The sequence below is a fragment of the Solanum verrucosum genome, unplaced genomic scaffold (assembly GCF_900185275.1).
Source record: "Solanum verrucosum unplaced genomic scaffold, falcon-dt-bn FXZP01000183.1, whole genome shotgun sequence".
NCBI classification, from domain to species: domain Eukaryota; kingdom Viridiplantae; phylum Streptophyta; class Magnoliopsida; order Solanales; family Solanaceae; genus Solanum; species Solanum verrucosum.
Genome location: NW_026020430.1, coordinates 1,796,263 through 1,818,660, shown reverse-complemented (window position 1 = coordinate 1,818,660; position 22,398 = coordinate 1,796,263). Strand labels below are relative to the sequence as shown.

The 22,398-nt window shown below is 31.1% G+C and overlaps 2 protein-coding genes across 2 annotated transcripts; one reads left to right on the top strand and one right to left on the bottom strand.

Moving 5' to 3' along the window:
• Nucleotides 1-5,525: 5,525 nt before the first annotated feature.
• Nucleotides 5,526-7,019, bottom strand: LOC125807862 (arogenate dehydratase 1). The gene has a single exon (XM_049487599.1). The coding sequence runs from the start codon at nt 6,942-6,944 to the stop codon at nt 5,643-5,645; it is 1,302 nt and encodes a 433-aa protein (XP_049343556.1). The 5' UTR covers nt 6,945-7,019; the 3' UTR covers nt 5,526-5,642.
• A 7,075-nt stretch (nt 7,020-14,094) lies between these two features.
• On the top strand, nt 14,095-19,769 carry LOC125807876 (probable 2-carboxy-D-arabinitol-1-phosphatase). Its single transcript, XM_049487614.1, has 9 exons — nt 14,095-14,513; nt 15,810-15,915; nt 16,096-16,312; nt 16,407-16,525; nt 17,098-17,196; nt 18,401-18,454; nt 18,541-18,639; nt 18,729-18,836; nt 19,136-19,769. Exons 1-9 carry the CDS (start codon nt 14,161-14,163, stop codon nt 19,508-19,510), a joined length of 1,530 nt encoding a protein of 509 aa, XP_049343571.1. The 5' UTR covers nt 14,095-14,160; the 3' UTR covers nt 19,511-19,769.
• The last annotated feature ends 2,629 nt before the right edge of the window (nt 19,770-22,398 follow it).

The following is a 22,398-nucleotide window of genomic DNA, read 5'->3' as shown; positions in this document are numbered from 1 at the left end:
AGTTTGGTGAGTTCCCAAAAAGTCCCTTTTCTATATCAACCAAAAAAGTCTGTTTACAAATTCACTGCTTCAACCACTGTTAAAGTTCTGAACATTTGCAATGGAATTTCTAAAATTTTCCAATGATCGAGAATGTTCTTTTTCGTCATGATTTATGTACAAAATGTTAAAGATAAAAAAGGGAATTTGTCAAGATTTTGAGCAGGTTTGGGTTTTACCCAACCCTTTATTAAAGGAGCAGGAAAAAATAAAATTACATTATTTTATTTGGGGGTGAGACACACTCGCTGACAATGAGATTGAAGGTGTTGTTAAAATGGTGTATTTATTGTGGTTGGAAATAATTTTATGGGGTAATAGAACTTTCTCAAACTTATGGTGTCTACTTCAAAAAATGATATAAGTTTGATGGGGTAATAATGTATTTTCTCATATAATTATTATCAAAGTTGTTAAATAGCATTAATAGTCATTACAAAGTTTTTTATATTTCACTACTCCCTCCATTCACAATTGCTTTTCACATTTTCTTTCTCACGAGTCAAATAGAATGAACTTTGACCAATATTTTAAGATAATTTTTTTAATTATAATAATATGAGAATGATTGAAGTTTATACTATTTTTCATTTAGTTTAATTCAATTTAGGTCCAAATAATATTTGCCAAATTGACTTTGTGAAATGAAACGTGACAAATAAAAGTGAAAGTAGGGAGTAAAAATTATCATTAAATTTGTTTATTTTTCATTGGCATAGAAATTTTCAATACTTTGACAAATAGAAGTAATTATAGACTCTTAGATATTATAAAACTTAAAGTAAACGTATATAACATGAGTAAGAAATAGACTCAGTTAATATATAGATCTTTTTCTTTCATAGTGATACATTTGATTTTACACAATTTAAAGTATAAGACATCAACATGCATGGGATTATACATTCTAATTAATACTTTACACTATTATTTGGGTTCAAGAATAGGTTTACAATTTTTCCAGTATGATTTTATTATTTATATGATTAAAATTAAGGTAGACTAATTCAGTATATTACTTACTTATTTCCTTAAATAATTATTTAGTGTATGGAACTCCATCTAATCACTTTAAAGAAATGATGTAAAACCCCACTAAGAGTAATTAATTTTTCTAATAAACTTAAGATAAACATATCCTCTCTCTTACAAAATCCACTATAGAAATTTCTTTGAATAAAACTCAACTAGACTTATTAGGGCAGTCCATCCACCAACTTTTTGAACAACAACCATTTTAAGTGACATAGTCAATATTTATTTTTTAATCAACTTGACTCATCATCATAACTTCCAATTAAAGAATTATATTTTATCATTTCAACAAACTTCTCATGAAGGTGACAATTTTTACAATTACCATTCATATTGTAATTGTTAATTAGGTTATGCAATAAAAGATAATATCCATATATCTTCTAATTAATTATAGTTTCCTCAAATTGCACAACAAATTATAATACAACCATTTTCTTTTAAAAGTAAAATTGCCTCAAAGGTAATCTTATTTCATCTTCTACTATTATCTATTGTTCCTTGTATTGTTACTAACGTATTCTTTTATGTTCTTTTTTGCACAATATTAATTTTCATGCTTTTCTTTTTATTCCTTTTTTTTTTTTTTTTTTTTTTTATCACTATGATGGTGTGATCTTTATATTAATGAATATAATTACAAAACTGAGGGGAGAATATATGAGTTCAACCAATTGTTCTAGATATGTTTTCCTTATTATTTGTCATGCTTTCCAATCTGTTTTGTGTCGAGGATTTATCAGAAATAATTTATCTAATTCTTAAGATAAGAATAAAATTTACATACACACTATCCTTCTCATACTTCATTTATGAAATTATGATGATGTGGTTGTTTTCTCTCCAAATACCCTGGTGTGCAAGAAGGGTAGGTTTAATATATGAGCCTAAGAAATGGTAGGTAAGGCTAACTTTGAATTAAAATAGTTATTAAGGGGTTTTAATGAAAGTTTTCAAAAAGATATTTTAAAGGTATCAAGTCTCAAGACATTAGCTTTGAGTTCACCAACTATTTTTAAAAGAACTATGCATTAGGAAAAATCAAGAATCTAAACCTATTCACACTTTGAGTGGAAATTGTCAATATATACTCATAGCCATCCATAAATCTTATAGAAGGTTTTACTTTTATAATATCTTAATGTACATTTTTCAAAATAGTTGTCTATCATATTACTCATTAGTATGAACTTGTATTTGAAAAATATGATTAACAACATGTTATACCTAATTATATTTAGCTAAAATAGTTCAAAGATACTTTTAAAATGATATGATAATATCCGATTTGGCATTTCATTTTTGTTTAATCTATCAATGTAAGATTTTATTTAGACACTCAAGAAATTTAACTGCGTTAGAGGAGTACATTTTTTACACTCACCATATGTTAATAATTTACTTCTTAAGGAAAACACCAAATAGAAGATTTGGCACGAATATAAAGGGTTGGTTATATGTTCATGCCATGAATTTAATAACTTATGTCCAAAGTTATCAAAAATAATATCATAAATTAGTTATTATTAATATAATATTAATTTAAGATCGTTGTATAAATCAACAAACTTTAAATCTTGAATTCATCCCGAAAGGCTCATTTGATGGCATCAAATTTAATACTTGGTCATGGTGTCAGCCATCATCAACAACTTTTGATTAGAACCATTACCATCTTTTTGGTAGCTTGCTATTGTACTTCCCTTTTTTAATGTTTGTTTTATTATTATGATCCAAACCTAACTCATGAGTAGCCACAGATGAAAATTGAAAATGAAATCTACTTAAAATATAGTATTTATTTTTTAAAATCTACTCCTGTATTTCTCACAAAGGTGGTTGTGATTATTTAATAAACAGAAAATAAGTGGCCGACTTAATTTATGGTTGGAAATTAGCAAATCACTTGAGGACTAATTAGCTATAATCATGGATAAGATCCTGTCATTTTTGTTTAATACTCCTCCACTGATTAGTGTCTTTTTAAAGTTATTTTTCCCATATGTTATTTCATAAATAATTTGTCTTTTTTTAATAAAAGCTAAGAAGATAAACGATATTAAACTCTTCCTGCAATTGTTATATATAATATTTATACAAACACACTACAACAAAAATAAAATAAAATTTAGCGACAATAAATAACATATTAACGACGAATACTAAAATCTTTATCCGCATTAATTAATTGCAATTAAATCTAATATCGCTAGAGGCTTTTAGGACATTTACAAAGAATATTAATTGTTGCTAAAAATATATATTTAGCGGCAATTTAACCTAATACCATTATTTAAATGTCGCTAAAGGTTATTTTCGACACAGTGACAATTCATTAAGACTTCTCCATCAGATTAAATGTTGTATAAATGTTGATCAAAACCCACCAAACCCTCTTTTGTTTAATACTCATCCACTGATTAGTGTCTTTATAAAGTTATTTTTCCCATATGTTATTTCCATAAATAATTTGTCTTTTTTTATAAAAAAAAAACTAAGAAGATAAATGATAGTATTAAACTCTTCTTGCAATTGTTATATACTATAAATTATAATACTTATAAATGTTGTATAAATTTTTGATTAAATTCCACCACAACCTATTTTTGTTTTTTTGGATTTGAGAAATAATAAGGGGATAATATAAATTTGGGATTCTCTCATTAATTATAAGCAACAAGACTTTTGAAATAATATTGGTAAAGTAGAGTGACGTTAATGTAGTCAAAAAAAAATAATTTAAAGTAAAATAAGGCATGATGTATGGCGTCATAATGTATTAACAATTGAGGGGTTTTAATCAGGCATATATATATTTCCACCTACCACACTAATTTTAAAAAATGATTTACTATCAATTCCCCTCAACAACACGATAGTGAAATAAGACTTTCCCAAAATTAAATCAAGGAAAAGATTTAGATTTATTTTTGTATTTTGCGATATAGAGTTTAGTTTTTGTTCTTGATGAAGTTTGGCTTATTCAGTTTGCAACAAATTTTAAAGTGACAGAAAATAAATTGTAATCACAATAAAATAAGAAGAAACATAATTTTATTCATCAAGATTGCGAGTATAATTATGTTCCTCCCTTGATTCTACTCTCCTAAGATTTATCCATGATTCGAGGGCCGTTAGTGGCGTATTTCTCGAACTAGTATGATTTAAATTTGACCTCTATATGAATATTCTATGATTTTTGTGGAATATTCGAGATCTTGATCTTTAAAAATACTCAAGAGTTTATGGGATATTTTGAGATGTCTTTTAAGGGAATTTAGTACCCTTTATATATGCATAAACTAGGGTTTAGGGTTGAATAACCTTCAAGAATTCTAATTGAAACTGAACACATCTTCTAGTATCCCAATTCGAATTGAACACGTCTTGTAGAGTCCGCAAAAATTCAATGTCTATACATGTCTTTGTCATTATAATTTGATTTGAAATTGCCTTGGATCACTATGATAAACTCTAACTTTATAAAATCCATGGTGAAATCTCATGTTCATCAGATTTATGTTGTGGAAATAAAGGTATTGAGATAAATGTGTGGACATATTAGGAGTGACAAAATTAGGAATGAGATTATTCAGGAAAAGGCGAGAGTGTTCTTTATGGCGGACAAGATTGAGGGAAGTGGTGCCTTGCCTTGTGAAGTTTAGTATTTGGTATACATTCTATGCTTCGATCCGTAGATCTTATATGAGCTACTTTTATAACAAGGGGTATATTAGATCTATATGACAAAATTGAGTGGTATATTAGATTCTTTTCCCTATATGGGCATCTACTCCTACCTGCCATTTTCATTCAAAATCCTTTTAGGTATGTCATTTTTCTATTTAAAGAAGAAAAAGGACGCATTTTCTCAATTAAAAAAAAAGTAGGTAAATGCCTTGTATGACGCAGCCGCCATGAAAGCTGAACAAGTCAAGAAAAGTAGTTGAGACTTGAAAAAATGAACATTACACGAATGAGAAAAAAGAAAGAAGGAAAGCAGCCACCACTAACTATTCGCTATGAATTTTTTTCAAATTTCCACTTCCGAAAATATGTTTAGTTAATAAAACTATTTTCACTTTAAAATATTCACAATTTGTATTCATAAACACAAGTCTAATTTTCAAAAAATATTTTTCATTTTGAAAACAATAATTACTTTTTAAAAAAAAATTACAATCAAACATGTCCAACTCTTTTCTGTTGTCTAAAGAAAGAAAAAAATACTTGCATTCAAAATTCACCAAACACCAAATATATTAGGGACAGAATAAAGCATCAAAGGGACAAAAACATTTAACTCTTTTACATAATTATATTTACCAGGACAATATCTCCTCAGTTATTGAAATTGAACTAAAATTCTTAAACATTCATTTCTACCTTCATTTATTTGAGCGTGAAATCATACGTCCCGAAAATTGAATCAATAGTATAGAGAAAGAAAATTTAAATGGAATTAAACTTAAATTGCTTGTATTTTTCCTAATTCGGAAAATATAATTACAAATTAAAGAAAATAATTATTTGTTCACGTCTCATATTTTGAGTAGGAAAAAGAATTGTTACTCTTCCCTAGATGGACACCATGGAGTCATGTCCATAGGATAGCTACCCAATACCCTCAAGAAAGATGTGAACTCCTGAACTTCAGCCAACGCATTCTGTGCCCTCACGTCCGCCATTGACGCTTCAAAATCTACATAGAACATGTATTCAAAATGCTTTGCCGTTCCCACATTCGCATCATCCACCAATCGAATCGGCCGGTTACGATGTGGCCGAGACTCGATCTTCGTCAAGCTGATATTCCTAAAAGCGAAAGCTGATAGCACCTTGAACAGTACACTCGTTCCTTTGTCGTGTGCGAAAACTATGCTCGTCTTGAATGGACGATCGGTTCGTGGAATTATTGGTTCTCTGGCTAACATCACGAATCGAGTCACGTTGCTTGAATCGTCCTGGATTCCTTCGGACAGGATCTGTAGACCGTAGAGTTCTGCGGCGCGAGCGGACGCGATTGCGGCTGTGTCACGGAGGTTGTTGGCGGCGATGTACTCCGCAGCTCCGGCGGTGTCGTCGACGGCTTCACGCACTACGTTTAGGCCGAGTTTTGTGAGAGTGAGCTCACACTGGGCTAAGGCTTGTGGATGGCTGATGACTCTGGTCAGGTACTCTTTACGAACGCCTGGAAGAGCTAAGAGGCAGTGATGAACAGGAAGTTGGACTTCGCCGACTATGTGGAGACGGTGACGGAGGAGGAGATCGTAGTTGCGGTGAATTGAACCTCCAAGAGAATTTTCTACGGGGAGTACTGCACGATCTGCGATCCAGAGTTCCACGGCTTGAAATGCAACTTCAAATTGATCGCAAGGTATGGCTTCACATTTAGGATAAGCCTTTCCAGCAGCAGCTTCACTATACGCGCCAGGTACTCCTTGGTAGGCCACACGAAGCTGCGAGCCGTGCAACGGCGCAGGAGAGAGATCAGTAATCGTGAGCGGCTTGGGGAGATTGTTATCAATAGGAACGAGATCCAGTGTTTTGTGTCCGTTCACGACAGTAATCTCACCAGCTCCACCTGTTTTCTCAGTATCCTGCTGCTGCGAAACAACTTTGCTAGCCAGAATAGCGCAAGAGCTCTGCCAGTCAGCTCTTGACGCTCCGACATGGCCGGCGAAGTTGTTACTCGCCGGAACACCGTTGGTATTCACAGTACTAGCGTTCGTGTTGGCTGAGTCAAACCGGTACCCGCATTTAACAACGAGTCGAGCCGGTACGAACCGGTTGATCTGACCCGGCGGCGGCGATGTTTGCCGGACTAAGGATTTGAGACTCACACCCGATGACGGAGTAATGGTATGCATTTTGATTTAATCTCGTTAAATTGAAAGTAAATCTATATTATTTGAGTAACGAAATGAATTGAAAGATTAAAGATTGAAGCTTGTAGTTCTCTTTTAGGAAGGGAACGTGCAAGCTGAGAAATAAAAGAAGGGAAAGGGGGGTTTATATATTAGTGGGTAGACTGGTAGGTATTGATGAAAACAGAAGACTTGAGAATATGGTGGTGTGCGATAGTCGTTCGGTCAATCTTACACCTACCCCCGCCCCTTTTCCTTTCTCCTACTAGTATTTTTCTTTTTTCTCTATACATATAATAATACCTTAGTATATATATATTTTTTTTTTTTTTTTTTTTTATTTTTATTTTGTATTGTGTTTTCTTTGTCCTGACTTGATTTAAGTTCACAGGTATATTTTTTAATTTTGAATTTATTCATGTATCTACGTATTTATATTTGTATAAAAGCATTATAGATGACAATTCACATGAGATACATTTAAATTATTTGTATTTTGTTATGTACGACGCATGTAGAACGTGTGTGTTTACTTATTCAATTTAATATAAATTTAAGTGTCTAGTTATACACATTTTGAAGGAAGACATAGTTGACAATTGAGCTCAAGTTTAAAAGCACATTTATGTTTTATGCCTATATATTATTTCACTAGTGTTTAGTTATAAATTTTGGATCAAATTTTGAAAATATTTTTTCAAATATTTGTTTGGTCAGATTTTGAAATGTTGATTCAAGTAAAACGTATGTCCAAACATGACTTTAAGTTTCAAAAACAATTCAAATTTTCAAGTTATTAACTTCAAAATCTATGACCAAATGGAAGCTCTCTAAAATGCACGTATAAACACAAATAAGATTGTAAAATTTATGTTCAACCACAATTTTAAAAACTTAATGTCTCAAATTTCAACTTAAAATATATGTATTGATGACCAATTATTGTTTTTTTTTGTGTGGTTGCGACGAATTGACGAATCGTGCAAGATTTTGAATTTAGGTACTCATAATCATAATTGAATTTCCAATACTATTTTTTTTTTGTCTTTTAATTACAATAAAAATATCCAAATTTCAAACAAATTGAAACAAATTATATATTATTTTACTGATCATATATTTTATTTAAACTCAGCCTATGTCATCTAAAAGTAAATTCAACTTGATTAAAGATGAACAATGACAAAAAGTTTGAAATTTTAGAATCTCATGGAGTACATATTAGTGCACCCAATTAGTAACTAATACAGTTGTTAAAAGTGATTCTAGGTTGTTGAGATTATCAATTAATGGAAAGTGATTAGCACTTATTGGTGGTTAGAAAGTTAATAAAAGCTTACAAGAGGGAAAGGTAAATGTGAAGGGACTCTAAAGAAAATGAATATATTGTGATTAAAGGAGCAAAGGGCATGAGAATACTATACATTTAAGTTTTTTTTGGTTATAAAAAAGTGTAATATGAGTAGTATCTTTTCCCTTTTTTAAACCTAAAATAACCATGCAACTGTGCAAGCTAATCAAAATAGTACAAAGAGGAAATTTATCACCATTCAATAATAATATGACTTTAAGACTTAAATTTTATGAATTCAACTTTTAAAATATGTAATAGTTTATTTGTTGTGTACTTTTAAAATTACTGATTTAGAACATATAGTTCTATATTTAGTTGATTTATACTTTGTATGTTTTAATCCGTTCATAGCACGATAAAAACATATAATTAAATTATTATAATAAGACTTAAAGCCTCAATATGAAATATGTCATCAAATAAATATGAGATGTAGGGATGCATATCTAAGGGTGTGACCTAGTGATCAATGAAATGGTTAGAATCGTGAGGTCTCAGGTTTAATTCTCAGCGAAAACAAAAAAATACTTGGTGATTCTTCCCATCTATCCTAACCTTGGTGAACATATTACCTAATACATATTATTGGTAGAGAAACTGGCACGGACATCACGATCAAAAGAACCTCTAAACCTCATACTTTGAAAGGAGTTTTTCTTTTGTTTTTCGCCCGATGTCCGGAGTTCACATTGGAGTTCCAACTAAATTCGAATCGCGCTCTGCACGCTTCCAACAGGATTTTCTCCATATCCAGGCTCAAACCCGAGACCTCTGATTAAAGGTGAAACACTCCCACTAGTGCACCACAACTCATGTTGGTTAGAAAGGAGTTAAATGCACTACATTACCAACTTAAAGGAAAAAGTTAATGCCTTCTACTCCACAAACTTAAGAGGGAAACTTAAGGAGGTAAATGCACTACACCACATACTTAAGGGGAAAGTAAAAGGTCGGCCTTTATTTTTCAAAAAAATACTTTGTTAGAGAGGAGGGCAAGAAATAGGTGTCAATATTTGAGGTGGTGAAAATCTTACTCTAAAAGGGAGGTTTTATTATAACTTGAAAAAAGCTCAAATATTGTACGTATCCAATTATGACAATTAGTTCATCGACGTCATATGTTAATAATTAAATATAAAAATATATTTACCTTACATATTTAGCCATTTTATGCCCTTAATCACCAACAGCTCTCACTCCCAATTTTATAAGCCAATTTCTTGATTTTAAAATACCAGATATGACATAAAATTTGTTTACTTGTCATTTTTAAAAGTGAAGATCAAGCTACTTGTGTAAAAGATTTTTCATAAAGTCATTTTTTAATTTAAATTATAAATAAGCAATCACCGATAAGAATTTGATTATACATCGATAAACATGTGAATTTAGAAATTCAGCGATTGCCATTCTTGAACTGTTCCTTTTTAAAAATTAAAAAAAAAAGTGTCAAATTAACAAATGTCAAGAAGAACAAAAGTATAATTTAAACACGTAATGAATCTTAAAGTACTATTTTTGTAACGAGAGGAGGTTGTTCAGGTGCTACATATTTTCCATTTCCAAGCTTAACATTGTGGGTTCGAGTTATCAAGGGAGTAAAATGGTTAAAGTTCCTAGAGAGGGTTAAAAAAAAAGAACGTACTATTTCTGCATCTCTAATCTCTTATCAAATCCACCTATATTTGGATTTTTCATCCCTTATCACATTCGCTTACATTAGGATTACTTTAGATCGATAAAGTTTGGTGAATATATATATGTGTCTAAGACGATTCAAATGCAATTAACGAATTATGATTTGATTCGTTCAACATTTATTGTTATCAAAATAGGTTGGATCAAATTTAAATTAAACAATGACGTAAAACTAAAAATTTATTTTAATTTATCAATTACGGGTAAGACTATTGATGTAAATTCTAATTTCTAGTGGTAAAGCACATAAGAAGAGGGTAATATTAATGTCAAATTAGGAGAAACGAACGTTAAAACCTACTTCTTTTTTTTCCAGCTAACTAACAATCGCCCTCTACGTTCAATGGACATCAAGTTGTTTAAATAATATTGTATTCATACATTTAATAAATATATTCATCTATATACAATATTATTTTTGTCTAATTATATTCACGCAAATAATAAAAAAGTATATTATTTGTATTCATACATTTAATAAATATATTCATCTATATACAATATTATTTTTGTCTAATTATATTCACGCAAATAATAAAAAAGTATATTCACACATATCAATTATAAAACCTCAAACGATCACTATATGATTGAAACTAGATATAGTGCCTAAATTTGATGTGTGGCTTAATATTTCCTATATATTCTTACCTACAACCAAATGGCACACCTAGTTAGCTTGACTCCATCTCCACCACCCCTAATACTATTTAATTAGTGACACTAATTACTAAATGTTATGATTAATGAGGATTATTTGATTCACTAACTATTTAGGAGTCTTGATAATATATATGATGATTTAACACCATAATCTTTGTTTTCCCACCTAATCGAACTTGCCAGATGGACGATGGTGATGACAATAATGATATCTTGTACATTAGGTTTTGATGTGTGGATTATATTTCTATGTACATGTGTGTTTTTCTATGCACAAAATTTAGTTGATGTGTGGTATGACACCTTGTATTTACTAGATACACTAAATTAATGTAGCGATTTTCGTACAAAATTTTGAGTTCGAGTTCTGAATCTAACTTTTAAATTTATTAGAGAGCATTTATTCCTTTAAATGATTTCTAAGCGATACATATTAGAATTAATTGAAAAATATGAGTATCACATAACATGTGTTATTCTCTCTGTCTCAATTTATATGACTTACTTTCCTTTTTAGTTAGTGTCATAATGACACATTTCTATATTAAGTAACAATTTTACTTTAAAATATCTATTTTACCTTTAGTGAAATGATTTATAACCACACAAATTTCTATCATTTACTTTAAACCACAAGTTTTAAAAGACTTTATTTCTTTCTTAAACTCCGTATCAAATCAAATTATATCACATAAAATGGGACATAGGGAGTATTAGATTATGTATTTTATTGATTTTCACAGTACATGTTTTTGTCAGATTAGTATAAAAAAAAGGTGGTTAAGAGTAGTTGAAATTTCCTTAGCAGTCAAAATTGTATTGTTTGGTCACGTTGCAGTTTCCTTTCCTTTTCTTGGAACATTCTTTTAATGAAGAGGCTCTTTAACATATAGTATTATATTATGTTCCAAAACATGTCCATTGGGTCAAAAATAACATTAAATTTCAACAAAGCTTTGGATCAAATTGACCTGGACACAACTTCTAGGAGCTTGCTTAGTTTTTTAATTGACACTTGTTTATTTTTGGTCAAAAGTCTAAGTAGTATCCTTTTTCTTTCGTATAATATAAGTTAAAATTACAAGTCTATGGAGCACGTGGAAATTGTCTATTTAATTTTCAGAAAGCTTAACAATTTTTTTATGATCTTGTCGCTTATTTCTTTCCTCTCAAAATAAGTACCGCTTTAAAATTTTAAGACAAATAATAATAATTATTTTCAACTATAGCCTTATATTAAATATAACCATTTCTTTTTAATAGTGTTTAATTCTAAAAGAAATATCTAACAAATAAGGATAACAAGTAAATTTTGTATTTATATTTTCTCTTATTGGACATAAAATGAGCTACGGGTGTGATTGACTAGGTATACAAAGAACATTTTTCATGGAAAAAAAATCTTGAAAAATAAGTTGATTTCTTACTTATTTTCTAGTGCTTGATAAGTAAGCAAAAATATGTTATCTTAAAAGCACGTATATGTAATCTATCAAAATATTATAGGGGTGGGAGGAGATGAAAAGTGGGGCCTTGGGCCGGGGATGGTAAGGGTGGGATAGTCAAATGATAGAATTTGGGGCGTTGAATAAGTGAGAATGATACAATAAACATAAAATGTCATTTATAGAACTTGTTAATATTTATTTTTATCATTTTCCAAAAAAAATTCCAACCAGATGCCAAATATAAAAAGACATTTCAGAAAAATTATTTTGCTCCGTACCATACACTCCCCTATCGATATTTCTTTTAACACGGAGTTTATAAAATTTAGAATTTTTGATAAAAACATAAATTGGCAGTACGCAAGTATGCCTATTCTCATGTCACGTAGTTTATTAGCTGTAAAATTAAATTTGATTTTGAAGAGTGTGCATGCAGGTTAAATTTATAGATATGATTTTTACCCTTTTAACTTAAATACGGAAAAAATCAGTTTATTTTAAAATTAAAAAAAAATTATAGTTTTTTTTAATTTTCTAACCAAATTTTGGCCAAATTTTCTAGTCATTTAGCACTTTCCTGGAAAAATCTTTTTGGTCAAAATTCAGCCAATGATATTTTATCTATGTTATTTTACCTTTTTAAATATTTTTACCGTTTTAACTTTAATACCTTTTAACTAAAAATGGAAAAAAGATCAGTTTTAAAAAAATATTTTAGGTTTTTAATTTTCAGATCAAATTCTGACCAAATTTTCTGGTTATTTAGCATTTTCCTTTTACCTTTTTAAATAACATAGATAAAATCAAATTCTAATCAAATTTTCTGGTCAAAAAGATTTTTCTTAGAGGAATCATATGCATAATGATTTTATTGCTTAAATTGATTCCTTTGCTTATGCCAAAGTCTCGAACAACCCTTTTTCTTTGTCTTGTATTGAATTTCAATAAAAATAATATCAGATATTTTTTTTCGTCTATCTAAATTTTAGCGGAAGATATTATTTCATACGTGTGCTTGACAGGTGTATGCGCAAATTGATATGAATAGTATTACTATAACTTTAAGAAGGTTAATCATTTTAAAAGTGTTATAACTATAATTATGCTTAGTAACAAATCTATTTTACCTAGTAAAAGAGGAAGGTGAAACCACGATTTATAATGTTAACATAGAATGATATCAGTATCATTTATTCAATAGTGAATACTCTACATCAAAGTACTTAAAAGTAGTTGGACATCTTCACATGGTAGCTAACATGCGTGGAGCCAGATAGGACCGAAGAAATTCACTCAAATCTCTTTCGATGAAAAATTATATTGTATATAATATAAGAATAGATATTGATCACCTTTTGACTTATTTAAATATTTGTTTCTTTTTTCTTCATATTTTGAACCCTTTAACAAAAATCAAAATCATATAAAGATCCAATATACTCCCACGATTTTATCATGTGACGATTGCCTCTATGTTAAATTGGTGGACACAATATATGTAGTATGTACTATATAGGATGCATTATTGGGTGTTTATGGCTTATGTAAATGGACATCCGATTCACACTAAAAACATTTGGCGAAACATAAACCCCGTGGTAAGTTATTTTTAGGCGAAATATAAATAAGAGCATAGGTGAGTTAATTTATAACGATATCAATTCATTTGATGTTTGATATCAACATTAAAGTTCAATTCAATTTGAATTCGTATCGAAAAGTTTCACATTGAAAGTATAGCGCTTTCGAACAAAGATAAAACTATACCAATTTTACATAATCTTATGGCAAATATAAACTTTATTTTCCAAAAAGAAACAAATTTTGGTTTATGGAAATAAAACTAAAAATAAAATAGACTAATAAAATTAATTAACACGTGTCGGTCTTTGGCTTCTTCTGATCCTTTGTTGCTGTAGTTGATTTTATCGAACCAAACCGAACGGTAACCACATAAATAAAAGTACTAAAAATTTCATCGTCTTTTAGCGCCAAAAATATTAGAGGGAATCACCATTTTCAGAAATAGAAGAAAAAAATCGAAGAAATTTACAGTATGTACTCCATAGCTGCAAGCTCTTTCTTCAACCCAAAACTACCCAAGAATTTGCCTTTTCACAATCCAAACAGACCCTTATTTGCAATTGTACGCTCTTCAAGTGTTGCTCAAGAAATCGATAAATCATCAGAGGAGCGGACGGAATCTCTGGGTTTAAAGGGTTTGGAATTTCCGGCGATAAAGGGGGCGAAGAGGGTGGTGCTGGTGAGGCACGGGCAAAGCACGTGGAATGCGGAGGGTCGGATTCAGGGAAGTTCCGATTTCTCAGTTCTTACCTCTAAAGGAGAATCTCAAGCTGAAACTTCTCGACAAATGCTTATTGATGACTCCTTCGATATCTGCTTTTCAAGGTTTTATTCCTAGATTTTTTATTTCCCTCTTAAATTTTCGTGAGAGATTTATGTTTATTTTACCGAATTTACGATTGAAGTACTTTATGTATTGGCAATTTGGGATAGGATTATAGCTGAGATAACTCTGTCTAATAGGCACTTGCACGAGTAGGAACCAGTAAAAAAGTGGTATCAGTTGACAATACAAGAAACTCTGGATTTACATGCTGCTGGTGGGAGGTGTCAAGTATGCCGTGGAATTAGTTGAGCTGCGCAGAAGTTGGCTCGAACCCCACTGTCATTAAAAAAATGAGTTTCTTTCAGCTAGGGCAGAGTAAAAGTGACAACCTTTGTAGGTTGTCTGATGGACTGATTTGATTGATCTGACATGGTTCCACTTGTGTCAACAACAACAAAACCAGTGTAATCTCACAAGTGGGTCTAGAGAGAGTAGGATGTATATGGGGTTGGGCCCATGTTTCCATTTGTGTTAAATCCCTGAAATTATCATAAGGAGATGAAAATAAGTTCTTTCTTCACTTATTAATTTTAGTATTTCCTAGTTTCAAAATTTTCAGAGCAATCAAATGGAAATCCTGATAAGCATTAGGATATTTAATGAATAATACAGCTAGTGTAGTAGGTTTTCTTGACTAGGGAAAGAATCAGTAGCCCCTTCATTTGTTAAGAGCCTTGGTTTTATTGACATGAAGAGAACTTTTTCTGATTTGGAGTAGCACCTAATCGGCTTGTAAATTTCTGGTTGCAACTTAAGGAATGGAATTTATTGCAACTACTAAGGCGTAGTATGTTGATTCTGAAGCATGGACACTTCTAGAAGAGTAATTTAGTGGTTATCCATGTCTAAAACCTTTTGGGTTGCTTGGCCATTGTTGACTTTTGGTATGTCCTAAGCATATCTGAAGACATGTATCTTGATTTTTTAGTTTTGTGAAGGTGCATGCTTAATGTGATAATTAATAACCTTGGAAAACAGGACATAATCGATTAAAGGTATCCAGAACCGAATCAAGCTCTCATTTAGAAGCCTTGCTTTGTTAAAGGTACATTTTGTAGTTTTATTGACTTAGAGCACAATCACCAGTCAACCTGATAATTTCAATTATTGACTTATCCTTGATCTTAAATACTGGAGAGAAGTTAAAGGGTTTCAAGGAGTTTGTACTTAATAATCTGTAACCATAAATTGTATGATAATTTCACTTTTAGCTGATGCATGTAGAGAAAAAGAGTCTCTTGCTATTCATTTTTATGTTTCTAAAATGATTGACAGAGGTGGCCTGCATGTTCCAGTCCACTGCGTCGCTCAAAGAGGACAGCTGAGATAATATGGGGTGCTCGTGAAGAGGAGATCATTACTGATTCTGACATGAGGGAAATTGACCTATACTCATTCCAAGTCAGTTGTAGTTTACACCTCTTCTCTGTGTTTTCCTCTTGGACTTGAAATCTGTGAATATGGCAAACGCTATTCTTGTTGTCTGTTTGCATGTGGACCACTCATGCTTCAGTGTGACTGACAGGACTATGCGTCCGAATCTAATGGTATTCCTGTTGTGGAAACATATGTCTGTTCTAGGGCCTCCTGAAGCATGAAGGAAAAGCTAAATATGGTGAAGCTTTTCGTCAATGGCAAATAGATGCACCAAATTTCATTATTGACGGTCACTATCCAGTCAGAGAGTTGTGGGCTCGTGCTAAAAGCTGCTGGGACAAAATTTTGGTCCATGAAAGCAAGTCTGTTCTAGTTGTTGCTCATAATGCAGTTAATCAGGCTCTCGTTGCAACAGCCATTGGTATGCTTTACTTAATGTAACTAGTTTAATTCAAGGTTTCTAACATCTGCTAGCAGTCTGATTTCATCTTTTATATTTGTTTCACCATCATCAGGATTAGGAACTGAGTACTTCAGGATTCTACTTCAGAGCAATTGCGGCGTTAGTGTGCTGGACTTTACTCCACAACCTGAGGGCGGAACCCCAAATATCTGCCTTAATCGTTTAAATCAGGTATCCAGTAACACTTTTACTCAGTCTTAGGTATTAAATGATTATATATAAAGGTATCTAGAAAAGGAAAATTCTCTGCTATATCTTCGTTGTGACATACAGATTTGATGATCTGAAAATCTGCTGGCTTAGACAAGGAAATTCAGCCTAAAATATTTTTTTTTCTGAAAGTTTCTAATGCTGTAATAATATTCATTTATATACAATGATTGGTCCAGCACTCTATCTGAATGCAAGAATGTACAACAACAACAACTGTCATGCCTCAAATCATAAGCTAGTTTACTCTGCTAAATATGAATCCTCTATCCATATTGCTCCATTAGACTCGTTTTAATCCCATAGTCTAATTAGGCTCTCAACACTAGAGGCTGTCAGATTTCATTTGATTTTCAGATAATCAAGGTCAACACATGACTTGTAGGTTCAATCTTCTTTTGATTCATTTTATTTTTCAACTACTTGATGCAATCTTTGTTCTTTATGGCTTTATCTGGAGTTTGAATTTCAAGACTATGGTTTGTCATATATCTGATTATCTTTCTGCTGTGGCTTAAATTTGGATAATGCAGACCCCAGGATCACCTGTAGCAGGGGGAAGTTCTGCAGGCAGAAAAACTAGTAAGCGGATCGTACTTGTTTGCCATGGAGTATCAGAGAGTGACCTAGAGGTATGCAGTAGGCAATGGACCGTAAACAGACATATTAGGTTCCTTGATTCTCATATCTGTGACATAAAAAAAGGTAGTCTATGAGACTATGACCCAGAAACAGCAGCTAATGCTCGGGATTTATTTTTTCTTATGTGAGAACAAAACAAAGTTGAAAGCATGGATATTTTCTGAGAAGAGTCCGTTTGATCCTTCTTGAAGTATGAATCTGCAAACCTCTCATATAATTTTTGGTCAAAGACTAGTTTGAGTGCTACACATTCATTTGGTACTAGGATTTTGGCTTTCAGCTGATAGAAGAACCTTATCTATCCATTCTATCATCCTCTCATGCAATCATTCTTGAAGATACCATCCTTATACACAATTGATGAATGGATAAATTAATATGAAGAAAGGCTATATACTAACCATTCCAGTGACCCTAACTTGAGATCACATAAATTTTCTAGAGGTGGAGAATGTACTGTTGAGCTTTGAACATACTAGAGTTCGTCCACCTTTGCAATGCCTTTAGGAACTTCGACTCGCAAGGACTGCAGTTTCCTCTCTAATCAATAAAAAATTTATGGCTTCCACTTTTTAACTTCATGAAATTTAGTTTATCTTAGAAGTACTTTCAGAACTACAAATAACTGTACTTTTAGCTTATGGTAAGAGATATGGATGACACAATGATTGTACGTCCGCCGATCATATTTTCTGCTTGAGGATTTCAACATCTGTTTAAATGAAATCCTATCTTGGATGATAAAGCAGTAATTTATCAACCTGAGAATAAAGAAAGAGAAGGATGATATAGGATGTCAGAGGTTACTTTCACATAGATTAAGTAAAAGAAAAGAAGAAATAAACCATGTTGGTTGGTTGGGTAATCTTGGATGTGTCCATAATGCTTCTAAATGGATATCCTCAGAGACATAGGAAATTGAGATTGGGGCTTATGCACCTTATGAATATTTCCCTGACTGGTAAACCTGGCTTTCCATTCGTAGATTAAGCATGGAGGTAGGGGAGAACTCAGGCATGTTGTCATGTACTGTATAAATTCTGATTTGTCCTCTCCTTAGCTTTCAGGTTTTTAGCCCCTATTCTGTTTAGCATGTTGGCAAGCTGTTCAAATTGCTCATTGTCTTTTGGGTATCCTTATCTGTTGCTTTCACCATTTTCTGCTCTTCCCTCATGGAAGTTGAAATTTGTACAGAGTAGTATGCCGTATACTGGAAATGGCCCCTTGAACATGCTTGGAAATATACAGGTTAGATGGTTCTCCTTTCTATAGTAGCATTCAGCTTCATTTCGGGGGTGTCACTACCTTACAGGATTTATTAAAATGGATGACAGGCTCAGAAAATAGCAGAGCTGCTTCTTGATCTGAAAGTGAATACTGTAGTCAGTGGAACTAAAATGGCATCTGTAGAGACAGCTGACACAATCACCAAAGTATGACCACTCAGATAGTACGTTGATTGACGGTCTTTTATATAAAGAGCATTAGTTTTCTTAACACAAATTTATTCTGAATTTTATAGGTTCAAGAAGCTGCTGACTGCCTTGGAGCTGACTGTATCCCACGCTATGTGGAAACGAAGCAGATACCAGATCTGGATGTTGAAAGTATTCTTACACAATCAAAAAAGGCAAGAAACATGCTACTGATTTCCTAAACTGAAACAAGTTGATGAATTTACTTAAGAGGTTGTGTGCAAAACATTCTTAAAATAACCATTTTAAAAAAAAATAATCTATAGATAACAATATAGGGATGCATTGAGATAGGAAAATTTAAATTTCTGAAGCCAAAGTCATAAAATATTCTTCTTGATTTGCTCAGACTAAATCTTGCATACGTTGGTGTTTCAACTTGTACTATTTCTCGCGTTCTAGTTTGAAATATTTGATGATTTTCATACTTAAATTTTCTCCGTTTCCTCTGCAGGATGCATCAGGATTGCAAAATGTTTCATCTGGTTGGTTAAATAGATTGGATGACGATGTCACAACATCTTTATGGGACCAATCTGAAAAATCATGGAAACATCTATTGTATGAACTATCAAAAGGAGCTGACCAAGACAATGTAGTCATTGCTGTTGGCCATCCTGCACTTCATATCGCGATGATGGGACACTGTCTAAATCTGACAAAGGAATGGTTGGGATCGTTTCATCTCAATGCAGGAAGTATTAGTGTTATCGATTTTCCTGATGGACCCTCAGGGACAGGAGTTATCCGTTGCATAAACTACACAGCGCATCTAGGAAGATGGTCAATTCCTATTACTAGATCAACGCAAGCAGATGAAGAATATTGAAGCGTGAATAATTTACAACATTGTGGTTCGGAGACGATGTAAATCAACATTACAGTTCAGAAATATATCAGCTGAATATGTATTGCTGATAAAATGGAAATGAGATTTCCAGTTTATTCAATTTCAAGGCCATGTAATAGACAAACATTGAGCTATTGATCCAATGGGCATTCATTTTCTGATGTGGTGCCACGTGGACATTACGTAAGACGAGTTGCCTGACGTGGCAACCTACTTGTGTTTTCAAAACCATATTTGAATAGTTAAAATGAAGTTGAAGGATAAAATTCCAGTATAAGTGTGTCAAATTCTTTGAATCATTCTGAAATTAAAAATTAAATTCATTAATTAGCTATCAACATGTAAATAATGTTATATAAATTTTGTCAACAGTAGTAGAAAATTAAAAAAAAGGACACTCCCTAACAGAAAGAAAATAATTTTCACTTATAAAAATCAAGTAGCAATTTTTCCAGAAAAAGATATGCTAACTTATCTATCAATTGAGCAACAAAATTTTAATTATATACAACAATTGACCCTACCACAAAAAAAAAAAAAGAAAAAAAAAGAAGGTTCATACTTCCAAGCAAGAATTAAATTAATTAGAATTCAATTTGTTGGAGCTCTTAACACTGATCGAACGTGCAATCATCTCAACTCAAAAGTCATACAAGTTAAAAACTAAAAGAATCAGCTTAAGATATTGTTAACTTATTTGTTTTAGAAAGTCAAATATACTCTCTCACGGTTTCAATTTGTTTGTCAGTTTTGATTTGAAAAGAAATTTTAAAAAATAAATACTTTTTAATCCTGTAATCTTAAGCTAAAGTTATATAGAATGTAGCAAAATGTTCTCGTGTCTTAAAAGTGTCATGTGGAGAGTTAAAATTAAAGAATTGTCAAAAAACAAAATAAATATTCTTTTTTAAATCGACTAAAAAAAAATATTAAACTTTTTAAGCCAATTTTCAGATGACAAACAATTTCATTTTTTTTTATTTTCCACCAGTGTTCGCACGACTCTGTATTTGCCTATTTGGAATGGGGACTCGAACTCGAGATCTCTAATTATGGATAAGAATACTTACCCACTCTCCCTACAAAGGAAGGATCAAGGAATTTAAAGGTGTTATTCGTTTCCCTTTAAATAAGTATCAATTAGACGACTTCTAAGAAGCTTATAGATTTACTTTTTTTTTATTTTAAAAAACTCAACTTTCTTCAATAATATTATAATTTCTGACTTTGGGTTTACATTAATGGTGAAACAGAAAGTGTATATTATATTGTTTGATTTTTTTATATTTTTTTCCTTTTATTTCGTAATTAGAGATGGAAAAATAATAATATTAAAAAGTATAGCATAAGAGTAGGACTTCACCTGTTGCCAGTAGATGAGATGTCCGTTTAGCTTTCTCTTTGTTTCTTTAATTAAATTAAATTTTTTAAAGTAGAAATAAAATTAAAATAAAAGAAAAGTCTATGTACATGCACGAAGACTTGTACTCTTTTTTTATTTGTCCATTTGATAAAACATTTCGTACATGAAAAAGAAAGAACACCTCTTAAGAATTAAACTTTTCGAATTAAATTAATTATAATGAAGTCAGTATGGCAAACAAATTATAATTAATTGTTTCTCCTTAAATAGTTGTTAAGTCATGTCAAATATTGGATTTGCAAATTGTAAATTGCGGGTCTTCTGTTTCTTGTTACTTCACCACAAAACATGCTTGATCTAATATGGCTTAATTTGCTCACAAGAAAATATAACAACTAATTAAATATAATTAAGAATTTTTTTGTTAATTAAACAATTAAGCTACTTGCTGGATTCTTCAATTCATACTTAGCTTCCTCCCCAACTAGGTTCTTCCATAAAAAAATTCGTAATTTTGTATGTGAAATTTTTGCCGTTTATTCATTTTTGAGGTAGTTGTTTAATAAATGACTCTACTGAAAATCTTATAAGAAAATATTAGATCATGTATGGTGTAAAATATAATCTTTTAAGTTACATTAAACGTCTAATATATTGTCTGTGGGATTGGATAGTATAGCAAACCTATTAGTCTCGAATTGGATGTCATCCAAATAATTATTTTTTTCAAGAATTAGACTTACACAACTTTTTTTAAAAAAATATCGAAATATAAACATTGTCTTAAAAGGAATATTTAAGCAATTCAACCAATACGTACACGTAATTTCCACCATAAGTAAAATTAGTTACTTGACGTAGTTTATAGTATAAAAAAATAATTAAATTTACATTGTTAACGTAGGTAAGTTAAATTAAGGAAAAAATCTTTTGGCCAGAAAATTTGGCCATAATGATAAAATAACATATTTCATACTATGTTATTTTACCTTTTTGAACATTTTTATCTTTTTAACTTTAATACCTTTTAATTAAAAAATAGAAAAAAATCAATTTATTTTAAAATAAAAAGGATATTATAGACTTTTTAAATTTCTGTCCAATTTTTTTGACCATTTAGTATTACCCTTAAATTAAACCATGAAAGACATGGTTTTTTAAGCATGCCACTTGACAACTTAGTGATGAATACCTACCTAATTGATTAATTAAATTAAAACAATACTTATAATATTTTTCTTGGGGTCTGAGAGAATATCTCGATATGCTGTAAGGTAAAAGTGAAGGAATTTAATTTCGTTTAGTGTATGATCTTTATTATTCTATTATAATAATTTTACAATGAATTGCTTTCACGTTCTAGAGTAGTTTTCTACCTTACAAATGGAGTGCTCTTGTACGACAAAACAAACACCTTTTTTGTCTATCTTGTATAATTAGTACGGATTTTATATTTGTATTAAAAATTCATTTAACATGTATATTAATATTTGATAATGTCTGT

Bases quoted from the DNA above. Each gene is read 5' to 3' on its own strand.
- LOC125807862 (XM_049487599.1), bottom strand. From the start codon at position 6,944: ATGCATACCATTACTCCGTCATCGGGTGTGAGTCTCAAATCCTTAGTC.
- LOC125807876 (XM_049487614.1), top strand. From the start codon at position 14,161: ATGTACTCCATAGCTGCAAGCTCTTTCTTCAACCCAAAACTACCCAAG. The intron at 14,514-15,809 runs GTTTTATTCCTA...TGCATGTTCCAG, and splicing joins TTCGATATCTGCTTTTCAAG to TCCACTGCGTCGCTCAAAGA. The intron at 18,837-19,135 runs GCAAGAAACATG...TTTCCTCTGCAG, and splicing joins TTCTTACACAATCAAAAAAG to GATGCATCAGGATTGCAAAA.